The sequence below is a fragment of the Saccoglossus kowalevskii genome, chromosome 2 (assembly GCF_978046115.1).
Source record: "Saccoglossus kowalevskii chromosome 2, keSacKowa6.1, whole genome shotgun sequence".
In the NCBI taxonomy this organism is placed as follows: Eukaryota; Metazoa; Hemichordata; class Enteropneusta; family Harrimaniidae; genus Saccoglossus; species Saccoglossus kowalevskii.
Window position 1 is genome coordinate 3,016,087 of NC_140642.1, and position 16,442 is coordinate 3,032,528.

The following is a 16,442-nucleotide window of genomic DNA, read 5'->3' on the forward strand; positions in this document are numbered from 1 at the left end:
CAGTGAAACCCACATGCAAGTACAGTAAAACCTACATGCAAGCACAGTGAAACCCACATGCAAGTACAGTGAAACCCACATGCAAGTACAGTGAAACCCACATGCAAGTACAGTGAAACCCACATGCAAGTACAGTGAAACCCACATGCAAGTACAGTGAAACCCACAGTACAGTGACTAGTGAAGGTACTTTAGGAAATTCTTCCTTATAGACTGGTGGTTTTATATAATGATTTGTTAATTAAGTTGTCGATTTCTCAATTCAAAGGGCAATTTGTCAAATATTCTAAAAATTTTAATAATTTAAAATAAATAAATGTGCAAAATGTGGCACAAAAATTTCATTATGAAAAAAGTTAGTGTTCAAAAGTGATTTAAATATATCATACAACTGTACCATGACTGTTGATTCTGTGTTATACCAAGTCTGGGTGAAGGTTAAACAAAATGTCATTGATTTATAGAGCTATTTACAATATGGATCAATGATCATCTGTTTTCTTGATATAATTAAAAAAAAAAAAAAAACATTTTATAACAAGCCTCACCTGTATGATACATGTTACAAGTATAATGGACATTATAGTTTTTGCTAATCACCCAATTCACTGGTGGGATGTCACACTTCCCTAGACACATATACACGACTTAACTTAACTATATATAGAATTTTAACTCGTTTCACCACCATCTTTTTTTCCCCACCAGAATTTTGATCCTTTTGTAATTTTGTACTTTTCTATAATTTACATGATGATTTTGGACGAAATGAACATAATATCTTATTGGTTACAAGTCTTGATCTAAATTTGGAATAAATATGAAAACAAATTATGTGGGTTTTATTTTGTGAAAAGTAACTAAAGCTAACATTGGTGTAATGAGTTAAATGAAATTAATTGATAACTGGGTTGGTCATCATCATTATATCCAAGAGGTATGCCCAACTTATTGAAATCTATTTTTAGTAAATGAGGTTATTTTTATGCAAATTAAAACACAAAAACTATGTGTATTAAAGCAATCTTTATATATACCGTATATACATACATACATACATATAGATTCATCTAGAATTTTTTTTACAAGTCAGCTGTATGAATCCAACCAATAACAATGATGTAAATGTGGAAGTAGAATACTTAGATTGATCTAGAAGTAATTTCAAAAACACTTACAATGTATCAATTGTATGGTTTCACATGACCTCATTGATAACCTTCACGATAAACGGTACTGCAAACGACTATCTTTATTTTTGTTATGAAATATTTTTTGTCCCAAAGCAAAATTACTGTACTCTTGCAAAATTATTATGTGCTTCTAAAAGGAATGGATGTCCATTTTTGATTCAATTAAAGTTTAGAGTTTCATAAAAAAACTAAAAAAAACTAGCCACTAGTCTGAAAGAACCATAGTCATAAATCTTGAAAAGAAATGTGTCCATTATAAACTAATAAAAACATATTGCCAACTTAGGAATATTTAATGTTTAAATTAATAAATAATTATTCATTGGGGGGTAATAATCAATTAACAACATTTCGTTGTGTGATACATTAGTATGCAAAAATTACCACTTACAGCACTTCAAATAAAAATTTTGATAAAAACCAATTCAAGGCAACAAAAAGAATTGTCAGTCTGTGATGTTCACCTCATATCACCATGCTACAATCAGAGAAATGGAAAGAAATTTTCAACAATAAGGATAAGTCCCCAGGGCTAATAATTTACATAAACCTTCTATGGTTCAGTGTATTACCGGTACATAATGAGATTATGGATTTGTATTTATAGTTACTTAGGGTAGGCATCTTAATTCTCAACAGTACGTCTAAAGTTACCACATTGCCAATCATTCCCTGGAAACTTTTCACTTAACAAGAGCTCAGAGTGAAGGCCAAGCAGATTATGATAACCTGGAAACACTATTTAGTTAAACTGTGTGAATGTGTTTAGTTCATCTTCATCATTTAACTCAAACATGAGGGATTCTGGGTGGATCAATTGTGTGCAGTCTCTGAACAGACAAGTCTATTTCAATGCTATGTACAATAATGTTGAAAAGATTGAATACCTGATGTATCTGTGAATGACATGAATCCAACCACACAATACTGTGTTAGTAATAGATTATATGTCACAAACATGACAGAGGTAAATGAAATTAATGTTCTTTTATAAATTGTGAAATTCACATGAATGGTGGAAAACTTCCAGCCCATGAATAATGCAAATCATGGATTATACAATTGGCTGAACCATAGCGGTACAGAATTAATCTATTGCTTATACATCCTAGCTGTCATGTCATGTTTACTGGCAGTTTCCTATCCCTCTCTTGTAGGGTTTATGAGAAAATATACATAGTAAAGGTATTCACTTGCCATAGATTTCAGACTCGTACTTTAATTTAATTTATAATAGTACAAGGTAAGCTAGCAAACAGCACAACACAAAACCTCTTATTTACAACAAGTGATCACAGTTGCAGTACATGTTAACAAATGATTAGAATATGCATGGTTTGTAAACCACACACTTTTATCCATATGCATGGTATGTAAACCACACACTTTTATCCATATGCATGGATTGTAAACCACACACTTTTATCCATATGCATGGTTTGTAAACCACACACTTTTATCCATATGCATGGTTTGTAAACCACACACTTTTATCCAAATGCATGGTTTGTAAACCTTACACTTTTATCCATATGCATGGTTTGTAAACATCACACTTTTATCCATATGCATGGTTTGTAAACATCACACTTTAATCCATATGCATGGTTTGTAAACCACACTTTTATCCATATGCATGGTTTGTAAACATCACACTTTAATCCATATGCATGGTTTGTAAACCACACACTTTTATCCATATGCATGGTTTGTAAACCTTACACTTTTATCCATATGCATGGTTTGTAAACATCACACTTTAATCCATATGCATGGTTTGTAAACATCACACTTTAATCCATATGCATGGTTTGTAAACCACACACTTTTATCCATATGCATGGTTTGTAAACCTCACACTTTTATCCATATGCATGGTTTGTAAACCTTGCACTTTTATCCATACGCATGGTTTGTAAACCTTACACTTTAATCCATATGCATGGTTTGTAAACCACACTTTTATCCATATGCATGGTTTGTAAACATTACACTTTAATCCATATGCATGGTTTGTAAACCACACACTTTTATCCATATGCATGGTTTGTAAACCACACACTTTTATCCATATGCATGGTTTGTAAACCTTACACTTTTATCCATATGCATGGTTTGTAAACATCACACTTTTATCCATATGCATGGTTTGTAAACCACACACTTTTATCCATATGCATGGTTTGTAAACCTTACACTTTAATCCATATGCATGGTTTGTAAACCTCACACTTTTATCCATATGCATGGTTTGTAAACCTCACACTTTAATCCATATGCATGGTTTGTAAACCTCACACTTTTATCCATATGCATGGTTTGTAAACCTCACACTTTTATCCATATGCATGGTTTGTAAACCACACACTTTTATCCATATGCATGGTTTGTAAACCACACACTTTTATCCATATGCATGGTTTGTAAACCTCACACTTTTATCCATATGCATGGTTTGTAAACCTTACACTTTTATCCATATGCATGAACATAATCTGCATGAACATAGTACAATGTAAACATCTTGGTCTTGGTTTTGGAGAGTCTGACTAGGGTTTATATTAAATCATAAACATTGATTAAGGCTAAAGACAATCTTGGTTGGAGTCGCTGCTTGTATAGTCAATTTTAAGGTAGCGAGAAGGTTTTGTGACGTTTTTAAATAAAACATTCTCTGTCTATTGTCTCGTTCAGAACAGTAATTTAGGTTATATATATCAAAAGACTAAGTATAGAGGTACAAGTTCGCACAAACTTGACAGTCATTGTTTACGTAATTATCACGTGACATCAAAAATGGCGAACCTTGTAAAAATGACTAAGTACGCGATTGCGAGAGCACACTGCGGAATTTCCTGGTGAAATTTACGTCATGCATTGTCCGTAATCAAGCCCATTGAAATGCGTCTCCGATAATCAAAAGAGCTATTATTCCGATTTCTATGCAGATTTGTTTTTTTGTCCTTAAATTATTTCATACTTGGCACCTTTAACAGACTATTATTCTGTGACAAAGCATTTTCTTTAAAAACCCAGACATATTTCGCACCATCATTATCTTTTGAACGATAACTGCGAGTTTGAATGTCCTAGTCCGAACGCACTTGATTTGGCGGCGGTCCCAATGAGTCGTACTCGATCAAAACTTCAACTCGAGAAAAACGCGAAAAACAGTTTTGGTTAATAAAACACTGTAGATTTGCTGCATTATTATAAATATACACTAAAAATGGCCAAACATATTAACCACTGATATCATAGAACTCATAAAGAGTGTCAGATAATGAATAATTTCAAGCTCGAGCGTGAAAAATGAAGAAAACTGCTGGCATTTGAGTCCGTACTCAGGAACGTTCGGGTTTTCCATTGTTATGCAAACGAACAACGAAGAATAATCCTCTAACAAACATTACTGTCCCACTGTACACGCTGACAGTTTACAAACAAGCTAATCCTTCAAGTGTCTCTGATAAGACATCTAATAAAACGGTTTTCATGGTGAAACAAAATGGCCGATGTTTGAAAAAAATTGCTGTGTCAGAGTACAACACTGAGTGGCAGATTTTTCTTTGCCTCGTCTGTCAACGCTTTCTTTCTTTTCTTTGCCATTGCGTTAGAAAAAAAATGTATTAGTAAAATAGAATATTGATTTGGAAAATAAAACGATTTAAAAGAAAGTTGTGCAAAGTTACAGTACTCCTTTCGGACAACCTCCCACCCGCTTCCGCTTTCCAATCACCTTTTTCTCTCGCTTTTGCGACCGCTTGTTGAATTCGACCGGACAATTTCCGCTTTATTTTCGACCGCGCAAACCCTGAAATATCACCGCCCACCTGCTCGCTCGCGCGCATTTAAAATTCGGACTAACAGAATAATTTCCGAGGTTCATATTGTCTTATAATTGTCTTTCTGTTTTTTATAGAACAGCTGACAAAAGTTCAAATACTTTTTGTTTTAACTATCTATAATTATATGCACGCAACCTGACCCTTTGACCTCGATTTGGCCTGGACTGAATATTTTATTTTAAACACAAGTACGACATGGTTGTCTGAGGTTTTTGCGGCCATAGTCGCCCCGCAACGTATACCACGACCAAGAGAGCTGCATAAACTGCAGCAATTCTAAGCCTAAAATAAAAGCTAATATTACACCTCTTTGTGTATTTGTTAATTTTACATATGTTTGTCACGACAGTATGTTTGTAAATATCTAGAAAAATCTCGTCTTTCGTTGATAATTTCGATTGTTTGTTTGGAATGTCGATCCCCGTTGGTGTCTCCATACTCAGGCTGAGTTTAGGAAGAGCGTCGATCAACACCGTGACAATCAGCCGAGAGAAGACAAACATTGACCGTAATTCATGGGGATCATGTCCGTAATTTGTGGGCTGAAACCCCAAATAATTAAACAAGTATTATTATTTTAATATACATTTTATTTTACATCGCAAAACTAAACCATGCAAAAACAGAGCTAGAGTTGTTCGCGGTGAAACAACCGCATTGAAGACAATGCAACTTCAACTAGCCATTTCTTACCTTGAAATAAAAAAAATAAAAATTCGAAGAGCATCGGGGAAAATATTAATAATCATCCTTATCAACCGCTTGCTTTATTTTATTCGAATCTATGAAATTCACGATTTTTTTTTACATTTGTTGGCAACTTCCGCGCTAAAAAAGTTATGGCTATAACTAAATTTGACACGTTAATTAAATAAATAAATTATTCATACATGTCAAGCTCTGTTCGATTCTTTCAGGGCATATGGCCGTTTTTAGTCGAAAATATTTGTTGTGGGAACACTTTTATGGTACGTATACGGTATAGACCGAACTCGTTCAATGATCGTGACTTAATTTTAAAAATTCAATGTCAAATTTTACCAGACGTGGACCGATGTAGATTTGGTATCGTTATTTTTGGAATTAATCACTAACATTTCCTCGTTTCTCTGCTCTCTCAAAAGGAGTTACCTAGGCTTTTTTCACGTAACTGTCTCATTAAAAAAAAATATTACATCTAGAACAAGCACCCAAAACACGTAACAAGAGGTCCCAGTTCAGTTGCTTTCACGATACAAGTGTAATACAACTATTAGATTTGAAGTGTCGTTCAGAATGTAATAATAGTTAATACAAGTTGTATGTTCACACTTTACTATCAAAACCACCATTTCGACCACCCATGTGCCAGTGATCAGTGTTTGGGTGAGCGGTCAATGTTTTCAATGAGCGAGCGAGCAAGCGAAAACAAAACGCGATTAAAATGCGGTCGGTTTCCGGTCGGACAAGACTGCGTGGTCGGAAATTAAGCGATAAGCGATCGATGTAAAAGCGGAAGGTTGGACGAAATGAGTACTGTATGACCATGTTTCTCGGTCGAAGTCTCGACTGACAATAATGCTGACAATGGACGTTAGATAAACACGCATTGTTTGCAACTGGAAGCTTATCACCCGTTATATCAGAATCGTCAACAACAGAGTATACAGATAAGATGTTATCATTTAAACCCTTTCAAAGATAAACATTATGCAAATATCCACGAAACGCCAGTTGTAGTCTTTTCTGCTAGTGTTTTAAAACACTAATTTGAGCAACGTTATTTCGCAATTTCGATCTTTTGTAAACATGGGGTGATGTATCAAGGTCTAAAGTAACCGTTTTATCAATTTGTGAAAAATCAAGAAAAAAGTGAAAATTTCCCTTCTCGCTACCTTAAAAGATCATCACCCCTACAACATTAAAACTATAATTCACTTTCTCAATTATGGCTTAATAAGCAAATCCACATTTAGGTTTAAATATAGTAAATTTAGATTATTGCAATCATTTTTTCAGGATGTCAATTTGGATTAACTCATATCAAAACAGTATGGATTAAGCTGTCAATCATTGAATCTGCAAACCAGCTGAACAAATGTTAAGGGATAGATCATTTGAAATTCTGAGGAGGGATTGCAAGATGGAATGGTGCATAGGTTTTTTTGTTTGCTATGATTTTCATTTACCAGTAATTTCATTTATTTCCAGTTATTGGTATAAACTGACTATAGCCACAGCTTTTTGTGTGGAGAAAAGCTAGTTTGAACTCTACCTTTGAATTCTTCCAAGCCCACTAAGCATTAGGAATGGCCCACCCCTAATAAATGAATCAGTTCCGAGGATGGTATCTCACCTTGCCACCTCGCAGGGAACAGGGTACATGTATGTCAATTATAAGTATGAAAACTGCCTTAATGTCATACAAAAACTTAGATGTGCCATCACCAAGAATTTCAAGTCAGATTCCAAATTGAGTAAGGACCATAACATTACACATGACAAACGAATATGTAAATATGATTTAAAGGAAGTTGGTGATGAAGCAAACTATATCATGAAGTGCAGATAAACAAAAATTTATAAATATAGCGAGAAACTCTTTAGTAGTTTTTCACACCATGTGTTGTTTTAAACAGGCCCCATATGACACATAAACAAAGAATGCAGTACTGGTATCATATGTATGGAATTCAAATATGAGGCTGAATGTATCCTGATCTGAATGTCCATCCATATGATTTAGTGCTTTCATTAGAAAAATGTATTCAAGACTATTATCAGATACACTAGATTAGTGCTATGTCCGCACTGAAAATGAAGTCATCAATCACTTATTTTAAGGCTACATGTTACAAGTACATAAAAGTAGATAATTCAACATATATTAATAGAGTACTCAATTAATTATTTAATAGGGTATAATTTATCTATTTTTACCCAAGATTGACAAACTTGTGAAATTGAAATATCAGTGAAAATTAACTTTTTTACAGTAGCATGTGGTTATTACAAATGGAGGTGTTTATTTTTAGAACCGATGTAAGATGAGTATATGCAAATGGAGTATATGCGATGAAGATGTCATGTGATTAACAAGCGGGTACACAAATTGAACAACAAACATACATGTACATACATCTATAATGAAACAAGTCATTGAAAATGACACAGTCCCCGTTAAGTGCTCGTCATATTAAAGCGGAGGGGTTGTCGCGAGCGTGTCCTTGAAACTTGAGTTCCAAGTGGCGGATACAACATTACAGATTGTTTATTTACATCAAAACACGTGTTTTGTGTCATAGTAATATGGCCAAAATAAGAACAGCCGTTATTCAGCCATCTTTGATCTGATTATGAAACACACTGATATGTATGATGTATGTGCCAAATACGAATGAAAATGGTACATAAATTGTGGAAATATAGTAGTAAGGCCAAAAAGTCAGATGGCTGTCAATCGGCCATCCTTGACCAGATTTTGAAACAAATTGTCATGGACATGCACCCTAAGATGTATAAAGTACATGTATGTGCCAAATTTGAATGAAAACTGACAGAGCACGTCCAAGATACCGCATAAAAAAACAAAAACAAGATGCCCGCTAGTCGACCATCTTTGATCTAATTGCGAAATAAATCGTCATGGACATGTATCCTAACATGTATAATCCATGTACCAAGTTTGAATGACAACTGACAAAGCATGTCCAAAATACAACATTTTCAAAAAACAAGATGGCTGCCAGTCGGCCATTTTGAATTAAATCGCTAAACCACTGCATGTGCATATGTCCCACATAAGGTACTAGGCACATGCAAAGAATGAACGGAATCGGTCCACAGGATTCTGAAATATGACGTTGGATAGACTGACGCACGGACAGACGGACACACGGACGGTCGGACGGACAGACTCAGGAATTCACGGACTGTCGGGGACATGTATCCTAACATGTATGATCTATGTACTAAATTTGAATGACAACTGACAAAGCATGTCCAAAATACGACATTTTCAAAAAACAAGATGGCTGCCAGTCGGCCATCTTTGATCCAATTGTGAAATAAATCATCATGGACATGTATCCTAACATGTATAATCTATGTACCAAGTTTGAAAGAAAACTGACAAAGCATGTCCAAAATACAACATTTTCAAAAAACAAGATGGCTGCCAGTCGGCCATTTTGAATCGAATCGCTAAACCACTGCATGTGCATATGTCCCATATAAAGTACTAGGCACATGCAAAGAATGAACAAAATCGGTCCAAGGGATTCTGAGATATGACTCCGGACGGACGCACGGACGGACGGAGACCGAATTATAAGTCCCCGTTTTCGAACTTCGTCCGAACGGGGACTAATAATGCAAATCAGGCAGTCTGGAGTTTCAATACTGGGAACATTCATCGCCATGGTTATAAACTATATGATACATCTTGCAGATTTTCGTAGGTTTTATTTATACAAGTCGTAACGCTCTTCTCTCCCTCCTAGCACAGCATCTAACCATGTCCATTTTAATGCATGTTTTAATGAATTGTGAAAAAAATGGCAGTCGTAAAAGACGAGTTTAGCTTTTAATTTCAATTTTAATCAATCACACACATGTATGACATTCATAATTCGGACAGACTACTAGTCCCCAATTGTAATGACATGTATATATCTCATGTACTGTAGTGGTTATCAGAGAGACTATATTAAAACATACTACATATATTCTGATATTTCATATTCATTAACTAGTTTTGTAGGAGGTACATGTACATACACACACTGTACAGTTGGTGATGGCGAGTTAAAAACAAAATTGACGTAATGGCAAGTCAGTTTTATAATTTTATAAGTTTTATGTATTATACATGTATGTATGCATATTCAAATTTAAAAACAAAAGTGTTGATATAATACATACTGAAAGAGAGACTAAAAATAAACAAGAATACCATGTAATTATCACAATCAATTACCCACAAAACTTTCGTATTTGTGTAACCACTGAGCAACTGCTCAGAAATTCAGCAACTACAAAACAAGTACCACTTAATAGAAAGCACTGAAAACAAAGATTGGTGCACACTTTTGCTATACATGTTGTATTATGTATCATAAGCATCTACTGAATTTAGTCATAAAACATGGAACACGCAGATAAGATGAGAGACGTAATGAGGGATGCACTGACATGAACTAATCTATAAAATGTACAAGTCCATATTTTGGTTTATGTATAATACATTGTATACTGACAAATCATAGCGAGAATTAATTAAATAAATCTTGAGAGTACACACAATATAATATTCCACAAAAGATCTTTAAATAGCTGTTGCCATGACAATAGCAACAATCATACACATAAATAATTGAATGAGAACTGCTGACATGAACAGAAACCAGAGATTTACAACAATGTACACTTACATATTAAAATGATCATAATTTATTATAATATATATACAGGTTTTTGACATCATTTTGCATGAATGTGAAAACTGAGCGATGTTAGGTTCTTGTAAGTTATTACAAAGCTACACATGTCTGTGCTATACTTTTGATGCCATCGTTTTTCAAGTCACAATTTGGGGAATTGATTATTTTTCTTTAACCTTTTACTAATTTTGAACAAAATGGTTCTATTATTTTTTTGAAAGACAAAAGTTGACCTTGGTATTAAAATATGTCAGTATCTGATTTTATATTAAAATAATCACAAAATGACAATTTTACTACGACTACAACAGTAATCGTAACTTACAACAGTCACCAATATTTGATATTTTCAGAAGCTCAAAAAAATTGCTTAAATTTTTTCTTGTAATTTACAGTCAATAAAAGAAGGTTCCTTGTATATTTTCAAGTGACTGACAGAAAAAACAAGAAGGATATTTCCATTTGATTAATCATTTCAGTGTAACCTAGAAGTTACAAATAGGAATAATTTCTGGGCGTTAACGTGTATTTTTGTGTGAGAGAAAACAGTAGTCAAAAAGCTTCTGTAAAACTAAAAGTTAATCTCTTCACTAAAAATGTTAGTATGCTGACTTGTATTAACAAACATAAAATTCCATGGTTTTCCCTATTAAGGGTTGTTTGTTTACAAAATATTTGCATACATAGTGCACAACAACAACTGACTTTTTGAAACCACAAACATACGGTGAAAAATCATCTGAACTGTGCAGCTTCACTTGATTTAAGCCTATTTCCTTAATAACCTGTGCATTATTCTTCCCATTGATTACCTATACATACATCTGATTGGACACACCTCTAATACGTGTTTCTAATCAGTGTTGGCATAATGAGCTCGTTAATTAAATTGAAACTCAATATTGCATAGCATATATCTTATATTGACAAATCAAGTCTACCAAGTTTGGTCTGATTTGGACTATTACTATTGTAGTTCACAAGATATTAACAAGAATTCAAATTAATAATTAAATATGCAAATGAGCTCATTAATTGATTCCTTGAAAAAATAAATCAATGTGCATCTGTACCAGTGGTCACTCTGTGTCTTTGTGTCAAGTCTTAGCAAAATCAGTCCAGGCATCTCCGAGAAATGATGATGACATTCAAAATGGCCGCCAGGCAGCCATATTTGATCAAATCACAAAATAAATCTATGTGAATATGTATACCTCCTCACTGTGTCTTTGTACCTAGTGTCATTGAAATCACTCAAGACAGACAAAAGTCATGATTAACAATCAAAATGGCTGCCAGTCGGCTATATTTGATCATTTCAAAAGAGTAAAACAACGTGCATCTGTATGGGTGGTCCTTTTGTCTTTGTAACAAGTCTCAACAAAATGGTCATGCCATCTCCGAGAAAAAACGATGGACACACAAGGACCAAATTTGACTGAAATTTTGCATTCAAAATGGCCGCTAGTCAGCCATATTTGGTTTGGAAAATAGATTGACATGCACATGTATGGTTGACCACTGTCTTTGTACCAAGTTTCAATAAAATCCGTCCAGCCATCTCCTAGTAATCACTCTGGACGGACGGACAAACAGAATGACTGACTGACTGACTGATGGGTGGGGGCTAATTAGCATATTTGGCAGGAGAGAATAACCAAGTGCATCTGCCCTGAATATACAAATTTTCTACAGACAGAAATGAGACTCATTGTCTATCCGCTACCAAATATACAAGCCTACCATTTATAACCTACACAATAGACAACGAAAACACTGTATATATTATATTGCTATATGTAAATTGCCAATTCTACCACATCATTTCTCTGATTATATAATAATCGTATCGTAAGGGATGATGAAGAATCATGGTGTTCTAAAAAGTGTGATAATTGTGAAAATTTTCACTATATTACTCTATATTACAATGATTTCTAAAAGACATTCTCCTACATTTTCAGATGTCGGGTTCACAGGTTTTCTAGTGCCAGATACAAGACTACATGCTCTAGCCAATCAGAGTGCTCGATTCAGACTAACCATGTTATAATCTAATTTATATGCATCTCTGATTTAGTATTATGGTAAAGTCTATGGTGTGAACTTGTTAGTTGATGACAATTGTATTTATTGAATAATTCCTCTCCCGACTACTATGTAATACACATAATATGTTACACTAGTTGATATTATTTTTTAATTAACTTGGCAAATGCAGCTTATAATAGTCATCAAATTCAGTAGTGACTTTCAAAGCACACCCTATTGTCTGTGTCATGCTTTTGTTTATTTGTTTTCCCAAATTTGGCAGTAAACAAAATGATTTTAGTAGCATGTTTATTTTTATATCATTTCTAATACTTGCCAAATGGCCAGCTCAAAACAATGCAATAAACTAATGGTATATATTGGCTTCTGTTTATATTAAAAGAATAGATAAAAATCTGCTCGGAAGGATATAAAGTCATCTGACAACAAAATATATTTATAAATCTACAATGAAGGGGGGAGGGAAACGTGCATTTGCAAGATAACAATGCACAAACAATGAGAGCACATTCTCAATGTCAAAGGGCAATTGGTTCAAGAGTGTTAAGTAAGTAGATATTTCAGAATGGTTAGCCTTGCATACTTCCTACACTGTTTGACTTATAACACTAAGGATATCATTTAACAAAAAGATTCCTTTTGCACTATGCAAGTAATTTTAGATTTATTGCATCTAGTATACTAGTGTTTATTTTTGATGATTAATATTGAGAAAAAATATAGACTTGTTTAACAGTAGCAATTATTTACATGCTAACTAGTCAACCAATTAGATTAATTAATAGATTGTTAATTGAGACATAGACTATAGAGAAGAAATTATGATTGAGATAATAATCATCTCTACATTTTTCAGAGATGAATCAAAGGTTTGCGCTCCAGACAAAACTGATTGATTAGTTGCAGATTAGATTTCCTGAAAATATGTTCTCAAACACATTGACTTTTGATACAACTGAGGTCAGAATATTCCCCTATCTCTAAATTACAGCCTATCACATGAATTTTACCAAAAGGCAGCATATTGTTGTATTGTATGGGCAACTCCCAAATGTACATCAGTCAATAATACTACATCAGTCTGGTTCATTGTATTTAAACAACCACAATTTAATAACGTCTCATTTGCCCCCAATGCTTACTAATTTACCTAATTCACACCCACTCAAATTTTTAATTACTAGGGATAATAAATTTGTAATTATATTAACACCAGGGACAGCAACAATTGAATGTCCAGAAATAGACTGCAGTGACTCAGTACACGTCATGGGGGTGTTTAAGTGTATTCGTTAATAAAGGGGCACGCCTAGCATATGACGGCATAACTCGATATGAAATCAGAAAAAATAAATATGAAACACATGCAATACACAGTGAATGCAATGACTTGCATATCTGGGCAATTCTAGCGCTGTCGCTGTATCAATTTACGATAAAATGTTCATGTATCATAAATAATTTAAAATGTTTCAGTTCATAACGAGAGAAAAAAACACCGTCTGAACGGCGATAAGTTCGATGACCTAATTTATCATTCACATTTTTGAGCCCTTACCTGCATCTATCTGAAATGTAACATTTTACGTCAGTCTTTTTGTTGTTGCCTGATCCTCCGAACTCGTGTTCCATTTTGTTAATAGTCCCAACTAAAATTGAATCCACCAAACGTGGAATCTTTTAGTTAACTGTTTTGTCTGAGTAGGTGACTGGGCTAGCCTTAGACGGATATTGACTAGAAAGTTGAATCATTGAATGCAAACTCACTACCGGTCTTGGGTCAAACTCCGCAGTCCTACGTACAGCCGGTCGAACAATCGTGTAACGATTTGACAGTCAGGAAATGATATTATTTTCATTTGATTCCAATAATATACACACGTTTACTACTTACCCGCTGCGGTATTCCCACTTGGTGGTCCAGAACAGTGCCACTAACCGATATCAAACCACGTGATCTGATTTTTTAGTATGTTCTCGAGTTTGATAAATCGGATATTTCGGTGCTTCGATCAGGTATGCTTTTTACACAGTTCATGAAAACCTCTGGATCGATCAGACACGTTGTATTCGACCTCCCAGTGCACACTTCGTAAATGGTCTATGTTGAATAGATTCCTGTGAAAGAACGTCACCTCAGATAGGATGTCAGCTGACAAAAACTCGTATAAACTCCAAAACGTGGTGAGAGGATCGAAACACCTCTCAAGCCAAACTCCCGTTAGGAAGCGATTCGGTGCCCTGTATTGCGGTACTGCGCAAACGCAGTATGATCTGCATATATTATGATAATGACGTCACAGCTGTTTTTGTTGATCATTAACAGGCAGGTGATTCGTTACATTCAGTCAGGTGTTGTACCCTACATCCCGAAGTGTGAACAGAGGAAACACAATATCCAGTTATGGAAATTGAATAGACTGAATCATTGGTCCAGGCGATTTCCAATTATGAGAATGTAAACTCATTATCATAAACAATTGCTTCGGGCAACTGACATGAAAAGGCAGGATATGGTCAGGGTTAGGACCCGGGGAGGAGGTTAATATATTGAAATATTCTCTACATACTTTTATAAACAAGCAATCGCTGAAAATGCCGCAAACGCGCGTTTGTTTGACCATATGTCTTGTAGTGTACACAAATCTAAATCAACCCTTTAGACATCTTCGATAGCCAAGGTCTAAGGTTATTTTGGCCAAGCCACGTTTAGAGGCCTATAGGTCGAAGACACGGGACCGTGCGATTCGGACAATGCCCTTTAGAGCACAAAACTATTATTGTTAAATTTAGGAATAGTGTTCAACATGTCCCATGTAAAGTTTACACCCAAGGTCTCACTCGGGGGTGAACCATTTAACTTTTTTTTCTGCAACTCTTTGCAACTATTTTTGTGTCGGTGTGCGGCTTGCAGTTTTTTCACCACCTCATCTATCAGCCACCCCCGAGTTCAAATGGTTGACCCCTTTCACTGGTAATATAAAATAGTGTATCCAACCAGAGGGTCTATGATCCAACCAGCTACAAGTACATGCATTTGCCATTAGAAAATATGGGCTGGTTGGAACACCGTTCAAGGAATATTGATAAATTTTGCTAATCATACATTTACTCATTTGAGCTAGAGGCCCTCAACCCACACCAATGTTGCTATATTTGTTTTTACCTTAAGGGATTGGTCAGTTACTTCGGCCTAGGGGGGTGGATGGATCAGTAGGGTACCTTGTTTTTGATTGTGCGAATGGGGGGGGTCACCCTGTTTTTGATATCATGAATAGAGGGGGTCACCATGTTTTCCAGAATTCACACACACGCTCATGCATATATTTTTAAAAAATTTATTTCAGAACTAAAGATAAAAAAAGTTAATCATACAAATGTGTTCTTAATAATAACTATTACCCATATTGCCTATAAATTTGTTGATGCAAAAAATGTTATAGGCTAAATATTTTGAGGTTAAAGTTGCCAAATAACTAACAGATTATGCAATGCGACTAGAACCCCAATTATACAGTTTTAAACACATCCCAAGTCCATGTGCTGCTGATATCAGATTATCAGTCCGAAGTCACCATTGTATAAGATATTTACTGGATTTATCCAATTATAACAGGAGACGGAAAGACAACACAGCAATTAGTACAAAGAGCAGTGACAGTTTTTGTTCAGCAAATCAAAAAAGTTAAATTTGTGAAAATGCCGATATATATTTTAAAATAAATGATGAAAAAATAAATAGTTTTTTTGTTTTTTTAACTTTTAAATATGCATATTTTGCTCTGTAAAATACCAAAATCCATAACAAATTTAAGCAAAAGCAAAGTTTCCTTTGTTTTCATAAGCACAGACTGTGCTTCGGGTGTAAAGCTTTCCTGGTCTATAAGATATGAAAGATATTTTAAATCCAACTTGGTTTTCAAAGAGTT

At 34.6% G+C, this 16,442-nt stretch overlaps 1 protein-coding gene across 4 annotated transcripts in view; it reads right to left on the minus strand.

Moving 5' to 3' along the window:
- The window catches only part of numb (numb homolog), a 62,909-nt gene extending 48,144 nt beyond the window's left edge, over positions 1-14,765 (minus strand). Inside the window, exon 1 of one of the 4 annotated variants that reach the window (XM_085504110.1) lies at positions 14,408-14,765. Coding sequence is in view for 2 of the 4 variants with exons in the window: in XM_085504107.1 (XP_085360233.1) it covers positions 14,072-14,145 (74 nt within the window). In the remaining 2 variants the exon portion in view is untranslated. 4 annotated transcript variants of the gene reach the window in all.
- Between the last annotated feature and the right edge of the window lie 1,677 nt (positions 14,766-16,442).